The sequence below is a fragment of the Canis lupus genome, chromosome 15 (genome assembly GCF_003254725.2).
Source record: "Canis lupus dingo isolate Sandy chromosome 15, ASM325472v2, whole genome shotgun sequence".
In the NCBI taxonomy this organism is placed as follows: domain Eukaryota; kingdom Metazoa; phylum Chordata; class Mammalia; order Carnivora; family Canidae; genus Canis; species Canis lupus.
Window position 1 is genome coordinate 48,623,624 of NC_064257.1, and position 22,774 is coordinate 48,646,397.

Genomic DNA, 22,774 nt, shown 5'->3' on the forward strand with positions numbered 1-22,774 from the left:
CTGATGTCACATTTGGTGTTATATCTGATGACATATTGTGGACATTTTCTTCCAGAAATGGCTCTTTAAGGCTGAGTGCAAGAGGTTAAGCTGCCTGACTGAGGCCAAACCTAAGATCACAGACTTTTAATCTAAATTCCTAATATCCTTACTGAATGTAATTTAACAATTATTTTGTATACTACATACTATCATTTAACCATAAACTGCTGCATGTTAAACCAATACCTTGAAAAAAGGGAATTAAAACTATTTATCTTATTAAAAATAACCAATTTATATTTTATAAAATCAAGATTATTTTAATGTAGAAAGGAGCTTTTCCCCCTAAATAATCGGCGTATCTTAAATGGCTTTCAAAAGTTAAAAAATATTAAGTGAAACCCTCTGATCAAAGAGAATATATTATTAAATCCAAAGGACTTTTTCAGTTTTCTCCAATTTGCTCATCAGGCTTCTGTCTAATCTGAATCATAGTGATATGCATTATATCAAAAAAGGGGGAAAATGTTTTGTTAAGCTCTGATAACAGGATGATGCAGAACAGGAACATATGAAAATAATGTCTATTCTCTTTTTCCAGGAGCCATCTATCACAACCAACTACAAATCAAGGCTCAGAAAGTATCTAGGCACTTGGACATTTATTACCATCTCTCCCACTTCATAATCTCATGCTAAAGTACCATAGTTGAGGGAAAATCATATACCCACAACAGAACCTAGGAACCTATTTGGTTTGTAAATGCTGTCTTTCTGATATTCATGGATTTAAGGCAGGCGTCCTGGATTAATTTACTCAAAGCTGAATGTGTCACTTAAAAAAAGAAATATTTTATCTTCCCACTCTGAAACAAAGGGTCTATGTTAAGTAAGTTTTGCATGTGTAACATAATAAATAAATATACTTGACATCATAATTTAATAGGACCTTTCGCTGACTATAAAAAATTTAACTTCTCTTTCTGGGGTGAATAACTATGAAATGTAGTATGGACCATTTTACAGTGCCTTGTAATAATGAAGTTATGCTCTTCATTACCAAGTACTGTACCTGCTGCTATTGGCAAGGAGTGGTTTATACACTGACCATGTTCCACGGCTGTTTTTAGTGTCGCTTCAGGATGTGTCGATCCTAGAGGGTTACGCACAAATCGTCGCCGGCGCCGCAAGTCATCTTCCCAGTAGTCAAGGCGCCAGAACTCACGAGGACGACTACAATGAAACAGAGAAGCCACATATGTTAGCAATTATCAAACAGCGTGGTAGCACTGAATTTCTGCATAAAGCTCTCCTTGTTTGCTCTGCCTTTTTTTCCCCCTCCCCTTCCTCTTAATTCTCCCTCCACCTCACACTCCCCTTTTCTGCAATCTTTAACTTAGGTATGTCCTTGAAAATAACAATATCACCTTGCAGTCTAAGGAACTCCTTTTCCTTTTTCTTGGAAGGTGAAATGAGCACTAAATACATCATTTTAAAATGAATTGCTGACAGTGTGATCAGTTTCCCCACACTCTAGTGGCATGTGCTCTGATTTCAGCCTCATTTCAGCCTCAGCAGGGCACCTTTCTCTGTGGCTGCATTTATAAACCAGAATAGGGAAAAGGCTATTATAAATATGGTATAGCATTACCTATATTAATCAAAGTCTGTCCCCCTTCATTTTTCTTCCTAATTTGTGCCTTTTTGCACAAGGTCAGTAAATCATACCATGAATTCTTGGTCCAGAAAGTGTTAACTTTAATGAATATCTCAGTTACATGGTTATGTATGTGATAATAAAATATTACTCTGTTTAGATGTGCAGGAATTTAATTAAAATAATCTCTTAAAATATTCATTACATTTAGCCCCTGAGGCTTAGAACAACACAAGAAAATGCATTTCTTTTCCATTTACTGTTTTTAAATAAACCATTCCTATAGAGTGAAATAGCAATCTATTTTCAAGCAAATCAGATTGGATTTCTGTTTTATGTAGCCTGTTTTTATATTTAATTAAAAACTACATGCTATATGATGTGCAATAATTGCTATATCAAAAGCATACTTTTGGAAATGTATTTTTTAAAGGGTTCTACTATATTTTCCCCAATTATGTAGACCTTTTATATGGTAATATATAAATGTCAACTTTCTCTCCTATTAACTAATCATAATCTAGCATGCTGGAAAATATTTTATAAGAAAAACACTAATATGAAGTTTTTTCAGTTACAGTAAAAAAAAAAAAAACCCCTGCAGAATACACGTATTCACTAAAGATACACAGCATGAAAGCTTGTAAGCTTTAATAACAAAAAAATTTGTAATCAAAACTTCTGTAAGGAATGACTAATGCAAAACTAAAGTGCACTTGTATTTCATGAGCTAATAAAATTGTACCTGTCAGCTTATTAGATATATTAGTCTTGACCAATTGACAGTTCCAAAATACCCACTTAAAAGTTACTCTTATTTTGATGTTTCAGAGATGCTACCTTTAGAAATTCAAAATAATTTGTAAATAAGTACTTTACTAATTAAAAATTATCTCAGACTAAAAAAAGCATAAACAACTAACAGTACATTATTTGAAGAAAATATTTTTAGAAAAATAACAGCAATCCAATTTTTTTTTTTCTGAGAAAGCTGGGGACACAATGAGAACATCAAAAATTTCCTTTGTTGATTCTGACCATGCATAAAGGAGATACAATGTAACCAAAATGGAATACAAAAAAGGTGTAAGAATTGCAGTCCTCAAAGAGAAAGATTAAAAGCTCTTTTATTCTTCTTTCTTATTTTGCTGTCTACATTTTAAATGGTAATTATTATAATACCATTTAAAAATAACTAAGAAGCACCTACAGTGTACACATAGAAGGAAAACACAACAGTTGTTTGAACTCAATTAATAAAATAAAATTCTCCTTAGGTGAAAGGCAAAAAGACGGTACACAGATGGCTATGTGTATGGCTTTGATAGTCATGGAGCTTGGATAGGCACTCCATCATTCTGCCTACCTACATTTATCTGTTAAAATTATTATCAAATATCAGCCAGGATGCAGTCGTGAATCACAGGCTGCTCCTCGTCTTCAGGGGAATGATACAATGAGGGGTCTATTCATCAGTGCAGCAATCGGCACAAGTAATTAGTTCCCTAGACTGAGATCTCCTACAAAGCCTATTTCAGTCAGCACCACAAACATATGACGATGTAAAGCTAATGAAAGCTGCTAAAATTTGTTAACCTTTTCTGCCATCAATCCTTCTAATATTCTATGCTTCAGTATTATGCAAAGGTGGTGAATTATTAATTTGTCATTCATCCATCCTTCTGAATTTTGAGTCAAATTAAATGATGTCATTTTTCTTGATAACAATTAAAAGTATAAGAGATGTTAAGCTCCTATTATAAAATTATTACTAAATTAGGTAACAATACATTCTAGTATAATGCATGAGGGTGAAGTCAAATCCAACAGCTATTAAAGCATGTGTGATATTTTTTGTCATATAGTAGAAAAAACAGAATTATAACATCATTCACAAATTAACAAGTAACCCAAAGACAATATGTATAAGAATAATAACTAAAATTAGGAAGAAATAGAACTATGATATTTATTTTTGTGCTCTTTGATACTAACCAAAAATGTTCATAATGGGTGACCTTTGGCTGACACAAAGGTACCAATGTATCAGGAACTGAGAATTTGTTCATACAGTAGAAAAAAATTTAAGGTAAGTTTCATCTTCATATCTAAATGTAATACCAAAAATTTTTTAAATACTTAGATACAGTCCAAAAAAAAAAAAAAAAAGAAAGAACTTTATACCCCAGCATGATAATGTTTACAATATCCTGAAGCTTTATCTCACACTACCTTTCTCAATACAAGTAGTCTACCTCCTGTAAACAACAATTTAAAATAACCTGAAGATAAAGCAAAAATCACTTATTTCAGAACACAGATCTAGAATGTGTTACAAAAATCATCCTAGAGCCCAAAAATTTCAATACATTTTCTTGAGAGTCTTTCCATTATAAAGCACCATCCCAGGTGATATAGGATACAAACCCTCAAGGAACTTACTCATAATGGAGTAGCTATTAGCCTTATCTGGAAAAAAATTGCATTTATCATCTAATTTCTGATGCTGAGAGTAATACATATTCTTCAGGAAAAAAAGTCATACTTACTTTTTTTCGATAAGGGTAATTACTAGCATGTTTAAAGTCATTTACATAGAAATAGACCTAGGCTTAAATATTCAGAGTTTTATCCCCCAATCCTGCTCCCTCCAATAATATAGTATTAAGTTTCATCACTGAAAAAACGAGGCTTGCTTTGTCATTTTAGAACAGTATTGGAAAGGGGGAATGTATAGGTTTCAATCACCAACTTACTATAAGTTTTGAACATTCACATAAAGATTTCAGTTTCTCTCTCTCTCTTTTTTTTTTTAAGATTTTATTTATTTATTCAGGAGAGACACACAAAGAGAGAGGAGGGAGGCAGAGACATAGATAGAGGGAGAAGCAGGCTCCATACAGGGAGCCCGATGTTGGACTTGATCCTGGGGCTGCAGGATCACTTCATGAGCCAAAGCCCAATGGCTGAGTCACTCAGGTGTCCCAAGACTTCACTCTCATTTAAGCAATACTTCTACCCCTTCCTAAAAGCCCTTTGTAGGGGAAAACAGGATAAGAAGTTGACAAATTTGGTATAATCAAGCCAAGTGTCTTCCCATAAGGTCATAAACTAACTAAATAAGTTATTGTATATTTTTTGGTGTTATCACCAATGATATAGATGGAAAAATTTTAAAAACTTGAAGTATGGGGAAACCAACTGTTGATCAAATACAAGCATGGGTAAGATGAGAAACTATGTATTCTGAGAATTTACAAATATACATATATATATGGATCACTGTATACCTTTATACATATGCACCGATCTAAAAAAAATTATATTAATATGATACCACATCACAAGCTTAGCCTATATCCATTTATACTAATAATTAAAACAAAGATTCCCCAAAAGTAATCAAATTAAGGATGCGGGGCTAGGTCACATAACATCTAGAAATAAAGCCTTCTGTATAAAGGTGCTATAGTTAGGTCCCCTATTAGCACACCCTCCAAGTACTAAAATCTTTAATAGAAATACACGTCTTTGAAAAGTTGTGGATGACATGAAAATTAAATGTTCTAACTTTTCTTTCTAATGATTTCCCCCAATTTTTTTTACCTAATTTCAAAGTCTGAGATTAAATTTACAATAAAAGTATAATTGTCTTTTTTTTTTTTTTTTAAGATTTTGTTTATTTATTCATTGAGACACAGGAAGAGAGAGAGAGGCAGAGACACAGACAGAGGGAGAAGCAGGCTCCATGTAGGAAGCCTGATGTGGGTCTCCAGGATCACACCCCAGGCTGCAGGCGGCGCTAACCGCTGCGCCACCGGGGCTGCCCAATTATAAGTGTGAGTCATCTTATTATTTTTATACTTAAAAAAAACCTTCACATGTGTTTGTATACACATACCTTTAGCATATCATTAAAATCTACATAAAAATATAAAAAACAATGTCATTTTAATATACAGAATATGTATTTTGTTCTACAAGAACAGAATCAAATAGATTGTTGAAGTATACCTTACAGAGAAACACAACTCAAGCATTAATAGGTAGTCTATTAATTCCCTTTCTGAGCTCCAATGTGATTAGTGATCTGATGAAGGAAAACAAATAAGTATGACCCAAATGAGAATCAGATGGAAAAGATAGAAGTAAAAGAGAGAACCAATAACTAAGGTATGATACACTTTCTTCCTCTAATAGTTAAATGGCTCAATTATAAATAACCTATTATTTTTCACATGTAAATTATAAGACTTCGAGTTCAGGGTTTTTTGTTTGTTTTGTTTTTGTTTTATTTTGTTTTGAAAAGTACAACTTTTCATGGGGTGGGGATGGCTCCGCCATCAATTACATCAATAACAATGTACAAATGGGTAAATATTGCAACAGAATCCTTTTTTTTTTTTTTTTTTTTATTTATGATAGTCACAGAGAGAGAGAGAGAGAGAGAGAGGCAGAGACACAGGCAGAGGGAGAAGCAGGCTCCATGCACCGGGAGCCCGAAATGGGATTCGATCCCGGGTCTCCAGGATCGCGCCCTGGGCCAAAGGCAGGCGCCAAACCGCTGCGCCACCCAGGGATCCCTGCAACAGAATCCTAAAATATTTCTAATAACGATGACTTATTCACCTTGAGCAGATGTTAGGAATACAAGGATTATTAAGATATTCTCCTGGCCTCATGGGGAAGACAGATGTGAAAGTAAATGAGAATTCAAAAAAACTGGGTGCAATAGAGCAGAGCTCTATTAAATGGCTACTAAACTGCACAACTCCAGGGGGCAGTGATTGCATCAAAATTTGTATAAATGGCACTCCTGGATTTGTGCAATGCTCATTTTGGTTTTCTATATGAACACCCTTGAGAATGATAGGGTGTTATAAGAGCAGCTTATGTTTTTCCTGCTCCATACTATGCTCAGGCTCCTTTCTTTTTTTTTTTTTTTTTTATCCAAGTTTAGACAAGGAAACTGCTTAAAGAATTTTATTTGTGGGGATCCCTGGGTGGCTCAGCGGTTTAGTGCCTGCCTTTGGCCGAGGGCGTGATCCTGGAGTCCCAAGTCGGGCTCTCGGCATGGAGCCTGCTTCTCCCTTCTCCTGTGTCTCTGCCTCTCTCTCTCTCTCTCTCTCTCTCATAAATAAATAAATAAATCTTTAAAAAAAATAGAATTTTATTTGTGAGTAAAACATGTTACAGTGAAGGACGCAGGACCCGTCCTCCCAAGCCTGTGTCCATATATGCAACTGAACTTCATGTTGTGATACAAAGAGTTCAAATAAACTACAAAAGTGAAATATAAGTCATTGCATATGTGGGACAAAAGGAAGGGCTATAGTCCGTGGTTAACTGGAGGACAGGGTGAGGTCAGGCTCCTTTCCTCCTTTCCCAGAGTTAACATTGGGGAAAGAGAACAGAATAAGGCCCTTTCGATGCTATCAGTAGCAGAAAAGGTATTTAGACCGGGACTAATAAGCACATTGTCAAAAAGTCAAAAAACAGACAAAACTGAATACACAGAATAAAGCAATCAAGGACAAAAGGAAAACATTAGTACTTATTTCACTGAAGTCATTAAGTTCATATTGATTTATTAAAGTAGATGATTTTTTATATTATTCTATTAAAGTAAAATAGTGTTAATTATTAAAAGCAGTGGTAGCTACATATGTATTCCAATTATCCCATAACCTAAAGCTGACACTTATTCAAATTAGTCAGATATATTCTTTGCCATCTTACTGTTGTGTCATTTTAATGTAACTTGGGTCTATATCAATAAAAGAATGCTAGTTTTAAAAAGAATAACTGTCACAATGCAATTATATTAGAAAAATTTCCCATTTTCCATCTAACCCACTTCTTGTGACAATACCTGATAAATCTTGATAGCCTTAACAAAAGTCAGCAATAAATTCTTCTGGCTACAGAAAAGTTCTAAATCTTACACAATTTTAGTACTTCATATCTTGTTCTAAAATTTTTATATTACCTGTTTTTAAAATTCCTATAACTGGTTTACTTTCATTTTTATATTTTTAGATTAAAAATTCATGCTAGATATTAGCTACAAGTTAAACAAATGGTAACCTCTAAAAAGGAGTAAACATTTTCAGTGTACTGTCAGCTAGAAGATGAAAGTGCTTAAGTTCTAGAAGGGTTTCACTTTCTGCATAAATCTTGGTGAAATAATGTTCAGGTACTATAGGGCATCATACAATATAAAAGAATGCTTTATCTCACAAACTGAAATCCGCTGTGCCTTCATGCAGATAGACAGAAAGAATATTACCTAAAACCAAGAACCAACTATAAATCAAATGGCAGTGATCTATGCACTGTGCTGTCTTAATGAAAAGAAAAGGAAAAACAAAACACACAAAAAAACTTTTCAACTACTTGGATCAAAAAGGAGACACCTTCTAAAGCAGAATTATTTCCTTATTGAGCCTCATATAGATATTTGATATTATATAGAGTCACTAGAGAATTGCATATACTATTTAATTATGGAAAATTATATTTTATGTAATTATGAATTTCTGCATGGTACTATTCAATGTATTATATTCTTTTAGCTTTTATAAACATTTAGAGACTCATATTCAATTAGTTATTTAGAATAATTTACAAAAACATAATACTGCAACAAGGTCAATTCTTTAAGAAAAAATCCCACACTTTTCCTGGCTGCTGTTAGCCTATTAGTCATTTCTTTATTCACTTAGCATTTTTAACCAGGAAGCACAGTTATAAGAAAATAAAAATCTAGTGTAAATTATACTACAAATTAAAACTCTAACAAAAGATAAATGAAAAAAAACTTTAAAAAAAACTTTAAATAAATGATGTTGTTAAATACTAGAATCCCTAAAACTCACCTCATACTATTTAGACAAATCTGATCTATTTTCCCCAAAAATCTGATTTAAAAAAATAGTAATTCACCAAACATCTATTTAGTGCCAACTATATACCATCCTTGGTACATCCATATGAATAACGCTTTTATAATTTTTTATGTTATAACCAAAACACTAAAATCATCAAATATCAAAAACAATACAACTATAAAATAGAAAAAATTTATTGCATTTGGCTACTCTGTGCTAGACATCATGCTCTTTTATACACATTATTACCAAATTTAATAGGAGCCCTGCCAAAATAGTTATTTTCACCTTAAAGATGAAGACACAAAGTCTTGCCCATCAGTAGTAAGTAATAAGCCTATGAACTTCAAAGCCAATGTGCTTTTCACATGACATTTCCTCTAGAAATGCAGTGGATACTATTTAGTTATGATCAAAGTACTAATTAACCCTGCCCGAGAGGATTATTTCATGAAGGTTTTAATGAGAAATTATTTTGTAAGTTCCATGAAGACAAGAGTTTGTGTCTATCTAATTCACTGACCAAACACAGTAACTGAAATGAAGCAGGCACTTAATAAATAACCAATTAAATAACAAGCTGACTTTTTAAAAGAATTTAAATGATAAACGGAAGTCTGCTGGACAAAATGGAAAGGATATTCGAAGCAAAAGAAAGAGCACAGACAGTGGCATAAAGGCACCCTTATCTTACAAAGTTTGGGTAACAAAGGTCATTTCAAGGCAGCCTCAGAGTGGCAAAAGCTAAGGTAGGAAACACAGGTTTAGAACCAGATTTCAAAAGGCCTTGTATAATTAACCAAAGTAGTTATCTTTACATCTTATAGTCAACAAGTTTTCTCAATAGAGGACTAATATGATCAGCCTTTTAGGTTACATGGCAACAATATAAAAAAAAAAAAAAGGCAGGGGGGGATAGAGCCTAAGGCTAAGATTCAAGAAACCTCTCTAAAGTGGGATAGGTAAGATTTGGTGAGACATTCAATATGGAAGGGTGAGGAAAAAGGAGATAATGAGAACAAAATTGAGGCTTGTGACAAAGGAGCCGTGAGGGGATAAAGATGCTATTTAACTGAAACGACACAGGTTAAGTAGGTGTGGTTGGAAAAAAAAAAAAAAAAAAGTAGGTGTGGTTGGGAGAATAACCATGTCCTGGACACCTAATAATGTCTGGGCAGGTATGTCTAAGTAATCACTTTAACTTGAGAATTCAAAAAAGCAGTCTGGGCTAGAGATATGAAATTGGGAGACTGATCAGTGTAGGGAGTTGAGGAATTTAGATATTTATCTAACAAAAATTTACTGAGTGTTCAGTATAAGCTAGGTATGTGCTAGATCCAGAAAAAATTATAATGAAAAGACAGGAAAAAAATGAAAAGGAAATTTAGGAAATTCTAATATTTAAAACACTGCAGAAGAAGAAGTACCACTGAAACAGAAAAAAGTGTTCCTTACAATCATAAGATAATAAGGAAACCAAAATAGTATGGTGCCAAAAAAGACAAAGAAGCAAAGCCTCTTCAAAGCAGTAAGTGGGCAGCAATACTAAATTCTGCATAAAAAAGTTTAGAAGGGTGGGGTGACTGGCTGGCTCAGTCAGTGGATGCAACTCTTGATGCCTGGGTTGGGAGTTTAAGCCCCATGTTTGGTGTAGAAATTACCTAAAAATAAAATCTTAAAAAAAATTGCTTAGAAGGATGAAGAGTGAAGGAAAGCTTTAATTTTTTTTTTTGCGTGTTAAGCTATATAATTTATATGCTATAAAGTTCACCTGCTTAAAGTGTACAATTCAACAGTTTTTAGTATAGAGTTGTGCAACTGTTACCATAATCTAATTTTAGAATATGTTTATTTTCCCCAAAGAAATCCCAAACCCCATAACAGTTATTTCCCATTTTCCCTTCCATGAGAATAGACATGTAGACAATTTCACAGTACGTAGGGCAGAAGGTAGGTGAATGTGTTCACTCTGGCTTGGATCTTAAATCTGGACCAGTTTTAAAAAGAGACAAATTCTGATTGGTAAACGGCATTTTTATTCATATTGGAACTATTTGGTGAGCCTAAGATCTATAAGAATACATAATTAAAAAAAAAACATTTCCTGTTATCTCTAAAGTACCAAAGAACTGAATTAACCTTTTTTGTTTTTTAAAGATTTTATTTATTTATTTGAGAGAGAAATAGGGAGAGAACAAGCAAGAGATGGGGGAAGCAGAGGGGGAGGAAGAGGGACAAGCAAGCTTCCTGCACAGCATGGAGCCTGACACAGGCCTCCATCTCAGGACCCCAAGGATCATGACCTGATCCAAAACCAAGAGTCAGACGCTCAACCAACTGAGCCATCCAGACACCCCAGAACTGAGTTTACCTTTTAAGAGAGACTCCTAAAAATAATCATTTTTATATTTAATTCATACTATAAGATACATAATAGCTAAAGTTTTACAGTTATTTATATTAAAGACCAATAATCTTTATAATTTCTCATAGGATAAAAAGATATCTTGGCTTCATTTATTGTAAGGGACTTAAAATTAATCACCTTAGTTCGCTCATATACCAGATCTATGACCTCTACATCATTTATCATCTTTGTGCTTCTACTGCCTTACATAAAATAATTTTAACTTGTTTAGCTCACTTTATAGGGCTGTAGTGAGGAATCAAAAGAAATGGGAGTATGTGAAATTGCTTCAACAGTAAAATGCTATATAAATGTATGTTTTTTAGTTAATAATGAAGTGTGCCTACTTCTACATGCCACTACTTGGATAAAAGCACCTGCTTAAAGTGGTATTACCAGTGACTTAAAACATTATTTAAAAATAAAAATATAAGCAAGCCCTGATTACAATGCCCTTAAACAGCCTCTGATAATAATTAGCTCCAAGGCCCTGACAATGATTAGCTTTCTTACTTTAAAGTTTTCCCTATGCTGGACATTTTATAAAAACTGCATAAAAAAAAAAAAAAACTGAATCATACAATATGTAGAATTTTGTGATTGGCTTCTGTCACTTAAAATGTTTTTGAGGTTCATCCATGTTGTGGCATGTATTAGTACTTCACTCACAATGCATTTTGTTTATCCATTTATGAGTAAACGGATATTTGAATTGTTTCCATTTGAGAGAGGGGAATCTTGGATTTTATAACTAGAAAATTGAGGTACTCAATGGTTACCTACATAGCATTCGCTTTTCTCCCCTTTCCTCTTTCCTGAGAAGTGCAATTTTCCTAATTATTCTTTCCTAACAATTATAATTTTGCTCAAGCATTCCTTCTCAAATAGTTGGATGATTTGCAGAAAGCTGACTTTAAGCCAACTATGACAATCCTGACATTGTTGCCAGTGATTGGTTCCAGAATCAAGCTTTAAAACAACCACTGCATATTTTTGCCTACCAATCATTTTTCACCAATCTGAAATGCTAAATTTTTATTCAGTGGTTCAGACAGTAGTTCTTCCTTTCTCCTGATGGGCTGAAACAAGGAAATGTTAGACCCAGTTGCCAGGAGTTATAACATAACCAGGAAGAAGACAGAGTGGAGTAAAAGTTTACCCAGCCAGAACTGGGAAAAAAAAAAAAAAAATGGAGCTGAAGACCTGCCCCGAAGACCTTACACACTTATACTTTTTTATACTAAAGGATAATATACTTCTTCATGAATGAAGAAATTAATTTTACTTCATTTAGAGCCAGTTTTTTATTATGTGCCTTTGAAACCATCTAACAGATACAAGGATTCCTGGTGATGCCATCAGCAATTTGATTACAGTTGTGAAAGGAAAACTAGATAATAATGAACACATGTTTTGGTGGAGATAATACTGACTTCGAAAAAAAAAATTTTGACAACGAAAGGAATTAGGGAGGTAGGGTGGTAGTTTAAAGAGGGTAAAGAATATATGTAAGCATGTTTGCAGAGGGAAAATTCAAAGTTCAAAAAAAACCACAAGACTGAAGATGACGTGGGAGAAGGGCAGTCACAGCACTGTAAAAAGATAGAAGAGGTATGATCCTGTCAACAGAGTGTAACTACCTTGGAAGTGGAGAAAGTCACCTCCTTCTCTGTGGCAAGATGGAAGTATGTAAAATCTCTGTCTCTGTACTTGAATGTGTTTAGGGTTCAAGACAAGAATAACTGAATCTGATTTTGGCCTGATTATTTCTACTTTCTGTACTCAACAGCAAGTTTGTGACACAAGAATAGAATACTGGGGTAAAAATTAGAAGAGTTGCCTTGAGTATGAAAGAAAGCTGATTAAAGGAAGTTTAAGGATGGCTAAGTTGTTATGAAGGAAGGTATAGCTGAGATTGGAAACCATTCATCTAGAGTGACACTAATCTGTACAACTGTGGGATCTGTCCCTCAGCTATACTCAGCAATCTAAGAACAAGACTTAGAAAGAACAGCTAGCAAAACTGAACTCAAGATTTAGGACTGATTTGGCTGGCAGGCCAAAATAAGAAAGGTTAAGGAAAATGAACAGGCTGGTTTGGATGATTGAGTTGAGTAGGAATGGTAAACCGGCGATCTTTTTGGACCTCGATAAATTAATATATGGTTTATTACACATTGATTCATTGAGAAACCCAATTTACCCTGCTTTCCACATCACTAATATTGACGATAATTTGGTTTCCCAATGAATTAATCAATAGGTTTAATTAATCTAGCCCCTTTGCTTAATAATATGAGTTTCCAACTTGTACTAAAACATGTCTAGAAAGAAAGAATGGAGGCTTATACTATATTTGAAGACTGTCTTCAGTCTCTGATCTATAGGGTCACTCTAGTAAATAGTCATAGAGCTGGACAATGTGCATGCAGAGAACATTCAGAAGTCTCAGAAAGATAGGATCTCATTCTTTTCAGAGGTAGGTTATATTGTGCTCCTGGAAAAGAGATGGGAACTAAAGATTACTGACTGCCCACATTATATCAGGCACTCCAGTAAGAATTTTGCATGTGGTCTTGATTCTCAAAACAATCCTTTAAGTTAGGAATATAATCCCAATTTAAAAAGTTAAATCCCAATTTTGCTACTAAGAAACAGAGCTAGAACTCACATCTGTGGCTTTCCATTACCAAAAATTTTTAGTAATGCTACTTCCATGCTGCTGTGGCTGGGATTTTCATATTAAACTCATTAACAGATTCACTATGACAAATTATTATAAAGTTTAAACACCTCTTTTACAAAATGACAGATTGTAATGGGACCAAAACCTCTTTATAAATTATATGAAAGACTATTATCACACATTACAATTAAGAACAACTGGAAAAATTTTCCAGCATTAGCCTCACCAAAAATTGAAATAGCATGACTTAATATTAGACTGGTAGGGAGCAGGGGGAGGCGATAAAGTGTTTTAAGGCTCTGTTGCTTTTTAACAGATAAGTAAAAGTAAGGTAAATACTAAGTACTGTGTAGTGCAAGTCAGCATTTGAAAACCTTGGGAATGATTAATATTCACTGAATGTTTTCAGTAGCTCCGACTACTTGCCCCAAATACAGAAGTACTACATAGTTTATAAGCACATCTATGAAGGAATAGCAGAATCAAGAACCACTGCTTTGGCATTTAGGACTTCCATTTCTCTCAAACTCAGGCCTCTATATCACATTTTTGTTGTTGTTAAGATAGTTCATAGGTAAGTTATAAGAAGAGAGAAAAATACGAAATATCAGCTGCCCTAGTAGGACATTTTTATTTTTAAATAAATAATTTAAAGGCTTAAATGCAGCGGCATTATACAATACTTGCTGTCTTAAATCCAAAACTCTTAGAAAATATTGGTGAAAGCAAATAACTGATTTTAACTAGCATAAAAGAAATAATATATACTTGCTTTGCAAGCTAGATAAATTAGTGAAAAGTATGTGCTCCTCATCCACAGGGACAAAAGGGCTTATTATGTTACACTTCCAGGTTTTTAAGACAGTTGGAAGCCACTTCTTTCAATAGTTGCTGTCATCTCCTGGAAACTCTGTAGTACTTTCAATTTTGAAGCAATTATTCACATTCTGAAGTGATTTATTTTCCTCTTTCTTTACTACATTTCAATTTGTCTGGCTCGCAATGACCAGTCCTGTTTTGGCTTAATTATATTCATTTAAAAATATTTCTTAAAGTGCCCACTACTATTTGAAAAGGTTGAGAACCTATAGTGGATACTCATATAAGGAAAACCGTCTCTAATCTCAGGGCACTTACAACCTAATAAATGGGATAAAATAAGCAAACAATGAATTATACGGCAATAAGATCCATGCCATAAGAAAAGTAAAAATCCAGAGCTTTGGAAATTGAAAAAAAGGAGTAAGTGATCACATATGTTTTAAAGAGATCAGGAAATGCTTTAAGGAGCAAGAGATTTTTGAGAAAGATCCATAAGAAGGGGTCAAGTTTCAATTGATATACAAGGAAGAAGATTGCATTGTAGGCTTTTCAGCAAAAGTATAGAGGTCAGAAAATTGGAAGCAGTCCTTTTGGTTGACCCCAGTAGAAAATGAAGTATAAAAGAATTGTTGGGACCTGGCCATACCATAAAAGACAGGAATAAAAAACTAATGAGTTTATATTTCACTCATTCACTCACTTATTTAATCAACAAATACTTATTGAATGCCAATGATGCATAATGACCTATACTAGGCAATGGAGATTTACAAAAAGTTATTTGATGATAAAGAGAGTCATTATCCTCAAGGAGTTTACAGTAAAATGGAAGAAACAGATACATAAAGAGACAATTATGCACGAAACACTCCCTGGGAACAAAGTGGAAGGGCATTATCCAAGGTAACAGAAGGCTTCCTGGAAGGCAGTAACACACAAATTGAGTCAGAGTTAACAGATGCTAACCAGTAGAATAAGGAAAGGAAAAGTATTCTTTCTGAGGGAACAGCAATTGCAAAGCCAAAGAATGTGAACTGAAATGTTTCTAGAATACCAGGGCAGTACAGGCAACAAGGGGCCAAAGAAGAAACTACAGAAATAGGAAGGGACCAGACCACAAGGAATCATCTGCATAATCCCAACTCCTGTTTTTTGTTGTTGTTGTTGTTCTGTTTTAAGATTTTTTTTTAAATGTATTTATTCATGAGAGACAGAGAGAGAGACAGAGAGAGAGAGAGAGAGAGGCAGAGACCCAGGCAGAGTCTGTAGAAGCAGGCTCCCTGCAGGGAACCCGAAGCAGGACTCAATCCCAGGACCCCCGAATCATGCCCTGAGCTAAAGGCAGATGCTCAACCACTGATCCACCCAGACATTCCCCCAACTCTTGTTTAAAAACCTATGCATGACTCTTCAGGACTGACCACAGTTAGTTACAAAGACTTTACCTGTCAGGCACCATGGGGAAAACCTACCCTCCATCAGCCCCAAACCAGACTTGATATATAACCAGTGAACTTCAGTCTCTGAAAGGAGTTGTACTCAAGGACTCAGGCCCAACTGGCACAACTGTATTCCTAGCCCGTGCATCTTTCTCCCAAGACTTCTTTATTTGAAGCCTTAGGCAGAGGTCCTCTTCAGGTCCTCTGTAAACTGCTGTAAATTTTCATTCTGAGTTCCTTCAACAGTGAGATGACCCTAACATCTATACTGATCTATGCTGATCCACACTGCTTCACCTGGCCTTCCACCACTGCAACGTTTCATGGAGGGAAAAATGGAACAGGGGGAGTCCTGCAGGTTTAGACTCTTCCTTATACCACCAAAGTAAATTATTAAAGCCTTACTCTTTCATTATTGGTTTGTGGCTTTAATCAGCTACTCTGATCCTTGGTAGCTCAGCTCTCTCCTAGCTCAGCTGAGCTCCTGACTTCATCCATGTCATGCTGAAGAGTTCAGTTTTATCCAGTAGCAATGGAGAGATATCAAAGAGTTTTAAGTAAGTATTATGACTACAGAGCGATAACTCTAGAAAATATATAAAAATTATATCAGAAGAAATATCAGAAATGAGAACACAAGTAAGGAAGTTATTGGAATAATTTAAGCAAGATAAGGGTTTTCAAAATTAATTTTTAAATTTCCAATTTTTCTGATTTATCCTATGAATGTGTTATTGAAATGTGCTAAATTTCTCTGTGATACAAGGTTGGCAATAAATATGTAACACATGTAAGTAAAGGTCAAGGACATAAGGCAATTTATTCAAAACAAAATGGGTCCAAAGCATATGATGTATAAAACTAACTGTTACATGCAGTAAAACAGGCCTAAAACTAAGATAGAGATCAAAGTCCTAAAGATGAGTAGAGATAGGAACAAAATAGAAATGGTCCAGTAAATGCTCTATCAACTTAGCCCAGAAATGGCATACATGTCCTCTACTTACATACATTCCTTTGTCTTACCAAGTCACAAGACTCCACATAGGAAATGGGATCTCCAAGTGGGTAGCCATTTCCCAGCAACAGCTCTATACAATGGAAAGACAGAATGAAACTATATGATTAGCTACTGTATCTACCACAGATGACAATAAATACCACAGAGAAAAATGAAATGTGAAAGAATAGCAGGAAATATCACAGAGGGAGTAGGAAACCTTTTAAAATAAGATGATTAAAGAAGGATTCTATGAGAAGGTAACATTTGAGCAAAGACCTAAAAGAGGTGAAAGCTTCAGTTATGCAGATGTGCAGTTATGCAGATTATGAAAAGAAAATTTCAGGCAGGGACAACAGCACTCCACTTTGTGAGACCATGGAACTGCAAAGGAACCATTATGGATGAATAAAGAGTCATTGTACAAGTAGAGACCAAAGAGTTACTAAGAGAATGAGGCCATTGGAATATTTTAAACAGAGAAGTAACATGATCTGCCATGCTTTAACATGGTTATTCTGGCTGTTGCAAGAACCTGGGTGTAGGTGGGAGGGTGATTTTAGAAGCTAGGAGTCCGGTTTGTAGACCTTTGCAATAATCAAGAAGATGATCATGTCTGGAAATAAGTGGCAGTAGTAGAAATGGTAAAAAGTCACTGAATTCTGGAAATATTTTGAAGATTAAGTCAAAAGAACATACTGACATCATAAATGGGGTATGAGGGATCCCTGGGTGGCGCAGTGGTTTAGCGCCTGCCTTTGGCCCAGGGCGCGATCCTGGAGACCCGGGATCGAATCCCACGTCGGGCTCCCGGTGCATGGAGCCTGCTTCTCCCTCTGCCTATGTCTCTGCCTCTCTCTCTCTCTGTGTGTGACTATCATAAATAAATAAAAATTAAAAAAAAATAAATGGGGTATGAAAGGAAAAGAGGCAATGATAGTATAAGGATTTTGATCTCAGAAACTACAGAAATAAAATCAACATTAATAAAGATGAAATAGAATGTGAGAAAAATAGAATTCTATAAAGAAGGTCAGGAATTAGTTTTAAACATGTTATGTTTGGGGTACCTATTTGAATCTGTGGCAGAAAGGGCTATTACCACACCAATTTTCCTCTTCTACATAGGCAAATGGCTAAGCCACACTTCCAATCTCTTCTTCTATTAAGCATAGTCATATGACTGTGCTCCAGCCAGTAAATATGAGCAAAAATGATACAAGCCACTTCCAAACCTAGCCTATAAAACTTTTCAATGTGCAGTTGTCCATGTTCCTTCCACTGGCTTGCTGAAAATAAACTTGGCAATCTTAGAGGTCAAGAACTACAGATACTGGAGCTATAAGAATAAGTCACTTACCAGAATCATCTATTTTGTACTTAATATGAAAAGACATAAAATTCTATTATGGTCAACCACTGAATGAGATTTGGAGATTTATCTATTAAGGCAGCTTTTATATTGCTACAAACAATACAAATATCCAAACAGAGATGTTGAGTAGATAATTATGAGTGTGGAGTTCAAAGTGTGAAGTGTGGAGTTCACAGGATATATAATCTGGGAGTCAAGAAAATATCTTGTTTATATAATATGGATAGCTATGAACTGGTTAAGATCTCTTTTTTTTAAGGTTTTATTTATTTATTCATGAGAGACACACAGAGAGAGGCAGAGACACAGGCAGAAGGAGATGCAGGCTCCATGCAAGGAGCCCGACGTGGGACTTGATCCCAGGTCTCCAGGATCACACCCTGGGCCGAAGGTAGCACTAAACTGCTGAGCCACCCGGGCTTCCCTGGCCTGGTTAAAATCTTAAAGGAAGTGAGTAGAGCAAGAGAAAAAGAATACTCCAAAGACTAAGGTCTGAGTAACCCCAATAATAATGAGGTTGACAAGGTAAGGAGAAACCAGCAAGGAATCTGAAGAGTGGCCACTAAAGTAAAATCAGAAGAATATGGTTTCCTAGAGGCCAAATGGAAATATATTTCAAAGAGGAGGCAGTACTCAGGCATATCAAAAGGTATCAATTAGTCAAGAAAGATGAAGATTGAGAACTATGGGATTTGGCAGTATAAATGGCACAGGTGACCTTGAAAAGAACAGTTTCAGTAGAATAGTAAGAGAAAGCCTCAGTGAAATTTGTTCAAGAATGAATGAGAGAAGAGAAACTCATCAAAGAAATAAATCTGTCAAAGTTCTTCAAGTATAATAAAGAAGCCTATCTATATTCTATACTGGACACAGTATATTAGAAACATTTGGGGGGGGACCCTAAATGCAAACAGTCCTAACAAATAATACTAAGTAAAAATCACAGAATTTTGCAATATATAGGGATTCTACTAGATGGACACAACAGAATATCCTACGTAAGATTAAGTTTAATTTGAAAAGACGAAAAGTGAAAATCATAAAGACTGCATAGATATCTAAGGGTTCATTTATATTTAATTCATTAATCTGCAGAGGCAAGGATTCTAGTGTATTATGCAGGCAAATTTATTAATTAGGGCTTTACTTCAAGTATTGATAGTATCGATATTCAACTTTGACTAGGAAAAGAAAGACTAAGAGAAATGGTCCCTAAAAATTCATTAATGGGAATTGAAATAGGTTAATAAGCAACATTACCATCTATATTAATTTCAATAACTAAACTTTGGCCTGTCTCAAAAAAGAAACTAACAAAGAACCAAAGAAATTGTAGTAATAAAACACTGAATCCTATATAATCACATTATAAATGTAGACCAAGAAGGCTATAAATGGAAAGGTAGAATAGTATGCATTTAAAATGAGTAACAAACAGCACTACCAAATCAGGTAACTTAATGTTTGTGTCAGAGCTTTCATACACTCTAACCGGGTTGCACAGTAGCCACACAGGCTACACATCCATTTTGTTCTAAAAGTTCTTTGCTATAATCACTAAAGCTATTCTCTTATTCATATTAGAATACTATCACATTAAAATGCACTGCTGTAAGGTTCCCCGCTGAGAATTTATATTTTTGCCTTTATACCCATATTATCAGCTTTCCAAATTATTGTAGTTAAAGGTTTGCTTTTCATTATTTTATTTCATTCGTTTGCTTTTATGGACTGGGCTAAGGATAAATAGCATACTGAAAAAAAGAAGCAATAGTATTCTCGTATCATTTACAATCTTGTCTGTCTGAATGACTATCTTAAAAGAGATCTTGTCACAGAAAAGAGTAATTTTTAGTCAAAGAGGAACTGTGCAGGCTAACAAAAATATAAATGAAAAACAGAAATGTTCCAAAGGGCTCATGAGATTCCCTCAATCCTGTTTTTACTAACAAGTAGGAAAATTAAGTTGTTTGAATTGTAGCTCTTCCCTTCCACTCCCAACATTTGGGAAAGTGACTAATTTTTTTTTAAAAGATTAAAGTTAAAAGTTATAAACCTTAAGTTTAAAATAAATTTGTATAAAAAAATTAGTCGCATCTTCTCAATAAAAGACCGATCTTTTCAGTCCTAATCTTCTTAAATAACAATAAGCTATGCTAGTTAAGCTTTTTTTGTTACGTCCTTTTCAGCATATTAGTTTTACTACAAATATGAGGTAACCTGCTAGTCTGCTATAGCATTTTCTTTGGTCACTAGAGTGTTAAAATACTGTTTATTTCAATTACATAGTAAATTACAGCAAACAGCATATATCTCAGGTAATAGTTCAAATAAAAAAGTTAAATATCTACTTAAAATTCACCAAGATAAATAAAATAATTACATTAGAGACTAACACTAAGAAAAATCACACATTTTTATTTCCTGGAAAAATAAATGCAATGTATGTGTCTAAAAAAGAATATACTAGCTTTTAAAAGAGAAAGCATTATTTCTAAATTTTACAAGGTTACTATCAATACAAGTTGGGAAAAAAACCACAGAGAAGTAGATGTTGTTTAAATACCTTATGGTTTCATTTTACACTTCTCATATCAGGGTGAAGTCTTAAAAGTAATTCAAAAGGAAAATGAAAGTATTTTACTCAGAAGATAGAGTCCATATGTTCTTCAATCTGGAAACCCACTGGGAAAAAGACTTGAGTTTTTAAAAACTGAATTTTGACAATTGGAAGCTGATGTGGCTGTTTCTTCTCTCTGAGAAGATTTGAATCATTCTCAGGGGGAATGAGATAGATCTTTATCAAGTATAGCAAAGCTTAACACCTGTTTAACTCCAAGTTACTTAGAAAAAACTTAGTGAGTCTTCAGAATCTCACAATGTGGGCTTAAATAAATATTTATTTCTAAGCATAAAACATTTTTATAAGCTCAGCACAAGTCTCTATATATGGGTCTGTCCATGTTTGATAGTCTGCACCTAACTCTATCACAATGCATCTATTTCTTATTGTTATACAAACATAATTATTTCTTTTACGAGGGTAACAGTACATTATAACTACTTATACATCTGCAATATCATTACACTCTAAGATTCAGAGCAGGATCTATGTTTTTTCACTTTATATGAACACTCAGCTTATAGCACAATGCCCAGGACCTAATACACACTTTTAAAAGTCTACTAAAAAAGATATATATGTAATTTCTTTATTCTAATCATTCTTTCCTAGAACCAAATGAAGTTGATATATCCAAAGTTAAAATAATTTTGTTCTCAAAGCCAAGGTAAAAAAGGGCTACAGTTTTTAAAGGAGCCTTGATTCTATATAATATAGCACGAATTAGATAATGTGTGCTCTACTACCAATGCACATGATTCCTAATGTAACTTAACTAATTTTTATTACCTGTAATGCAAAAAGTGATTTACTAATATATACTGACATTTCTAAATGTCTTTATTAAAAAACAGGTTTTTATTAATGTACAAAAATTATATTGGACTTAAAGTGTATATATTTTTTTAAAATACAGATTTGTTTTGCTTTTTCTTTGAAGGGATTTAGTTTTATTATGTTGTTAGGTAAAAATTGCCCAATAGCAACTGCTTATATTTTTGCTTCTTCCCCTCCAACTTTTCTTCCTATTTTGGAGAAAAATACAATGGAATAAAGGATAAAGAAGGCAAAGAATTTTTTTAAAGTACTTTATTTTTTTTAAGATTTTATTTATTTATTCATGAGACAGAGAGAGAGAGAGAGAGAGAAAGAGGCACAGACACAGGCAGAGGGAGAAGCAGGTTCCATGCAGAGAGCCCGACGCAGGACTTGATCCCAGGTCTCCAGCATCACACCCTGGGCTGAAGGCGGCGCTAAACCGCTAAGCCACCTGGGCTGCCTGAAGGCAAAGAATTTTTTAAGAAAAACAACTCTCAGAAAAAGCAATGGAAGAAACATTGCATGAAAGTGGAAATTACTGCCGTAAGTGTTCTCTATACTTCTGCTGTGAAAGACGTTAGTTTATGGTGATTCCAATGCTCTTCTTATACCTGATCTCTTCTATCATTAAAACATTTTTTTTAACATTTCCAAGTTCTAATCTGAAAAACTGTAGGATTTCTAATTACTGTTTTTGTTTATTCCTTAATAAATTTTGTATATTCTAGGTTGTGTTTCCATATTTTTTTTAAAAAGCTTACTTATGTCACTATGCAAAAGTGTAGTACTGTAAAAGCAACTTGGTGTGTGAAAAACAACCAGATGGGGAGAAAAAATACCTAGATTCTAGTTCTGACTAGCTATTGGATCCTGAGTAAACCCATTTAATCTATTTGGGGCTTACTCTTCTTTTCTATAAAATAAGAAGGCTGAATCTAATAATCTGTAAGTCTCTACCATGTCCAAAATGCTATTATTTTGTTATTCTTCTGTTTTTTTTAAAATATTTTATTTATTTATTTGAGAGAGAGAGAGAGAGAAAGCATGCAGACATGGGGGCTTTGGGGCAGGGGA

General features: G+C 34.3%; 1 protein-coding gene across 13 annotated transcripts in view; it reads right to left on the reverse strand.

Annotated features, from left to right (window-relative positions):
- LRBA (LPS responsive beige-like anchor protein) overlaps nucleotides 1–22,774 on the reverse strand; it is a 728,875-nt gene that overhangs the window by 286,982 nt on the left and 419,119 nt on the right. For 10 of the 13 annotated variants that reach the window (XM_025439493.3, XM_025439495.3, XM_049094194.1 and 7 more), the window contains one exon: nucleotides 1,055–1,215. In XM_025439493.3, coding sequence (XP_025295278.1) covers nucleotides 1,055–1,215 — 161 coding nt within the window. The remainder of the gene's footprint in view (nucleotides 1–1,054; nucleotides 1,216–22,774) is intronic. The other 3 variants (XM_025439499.3, XM_035698846.2, XM_049094195.1) reach the window with 1 other exon arrangement.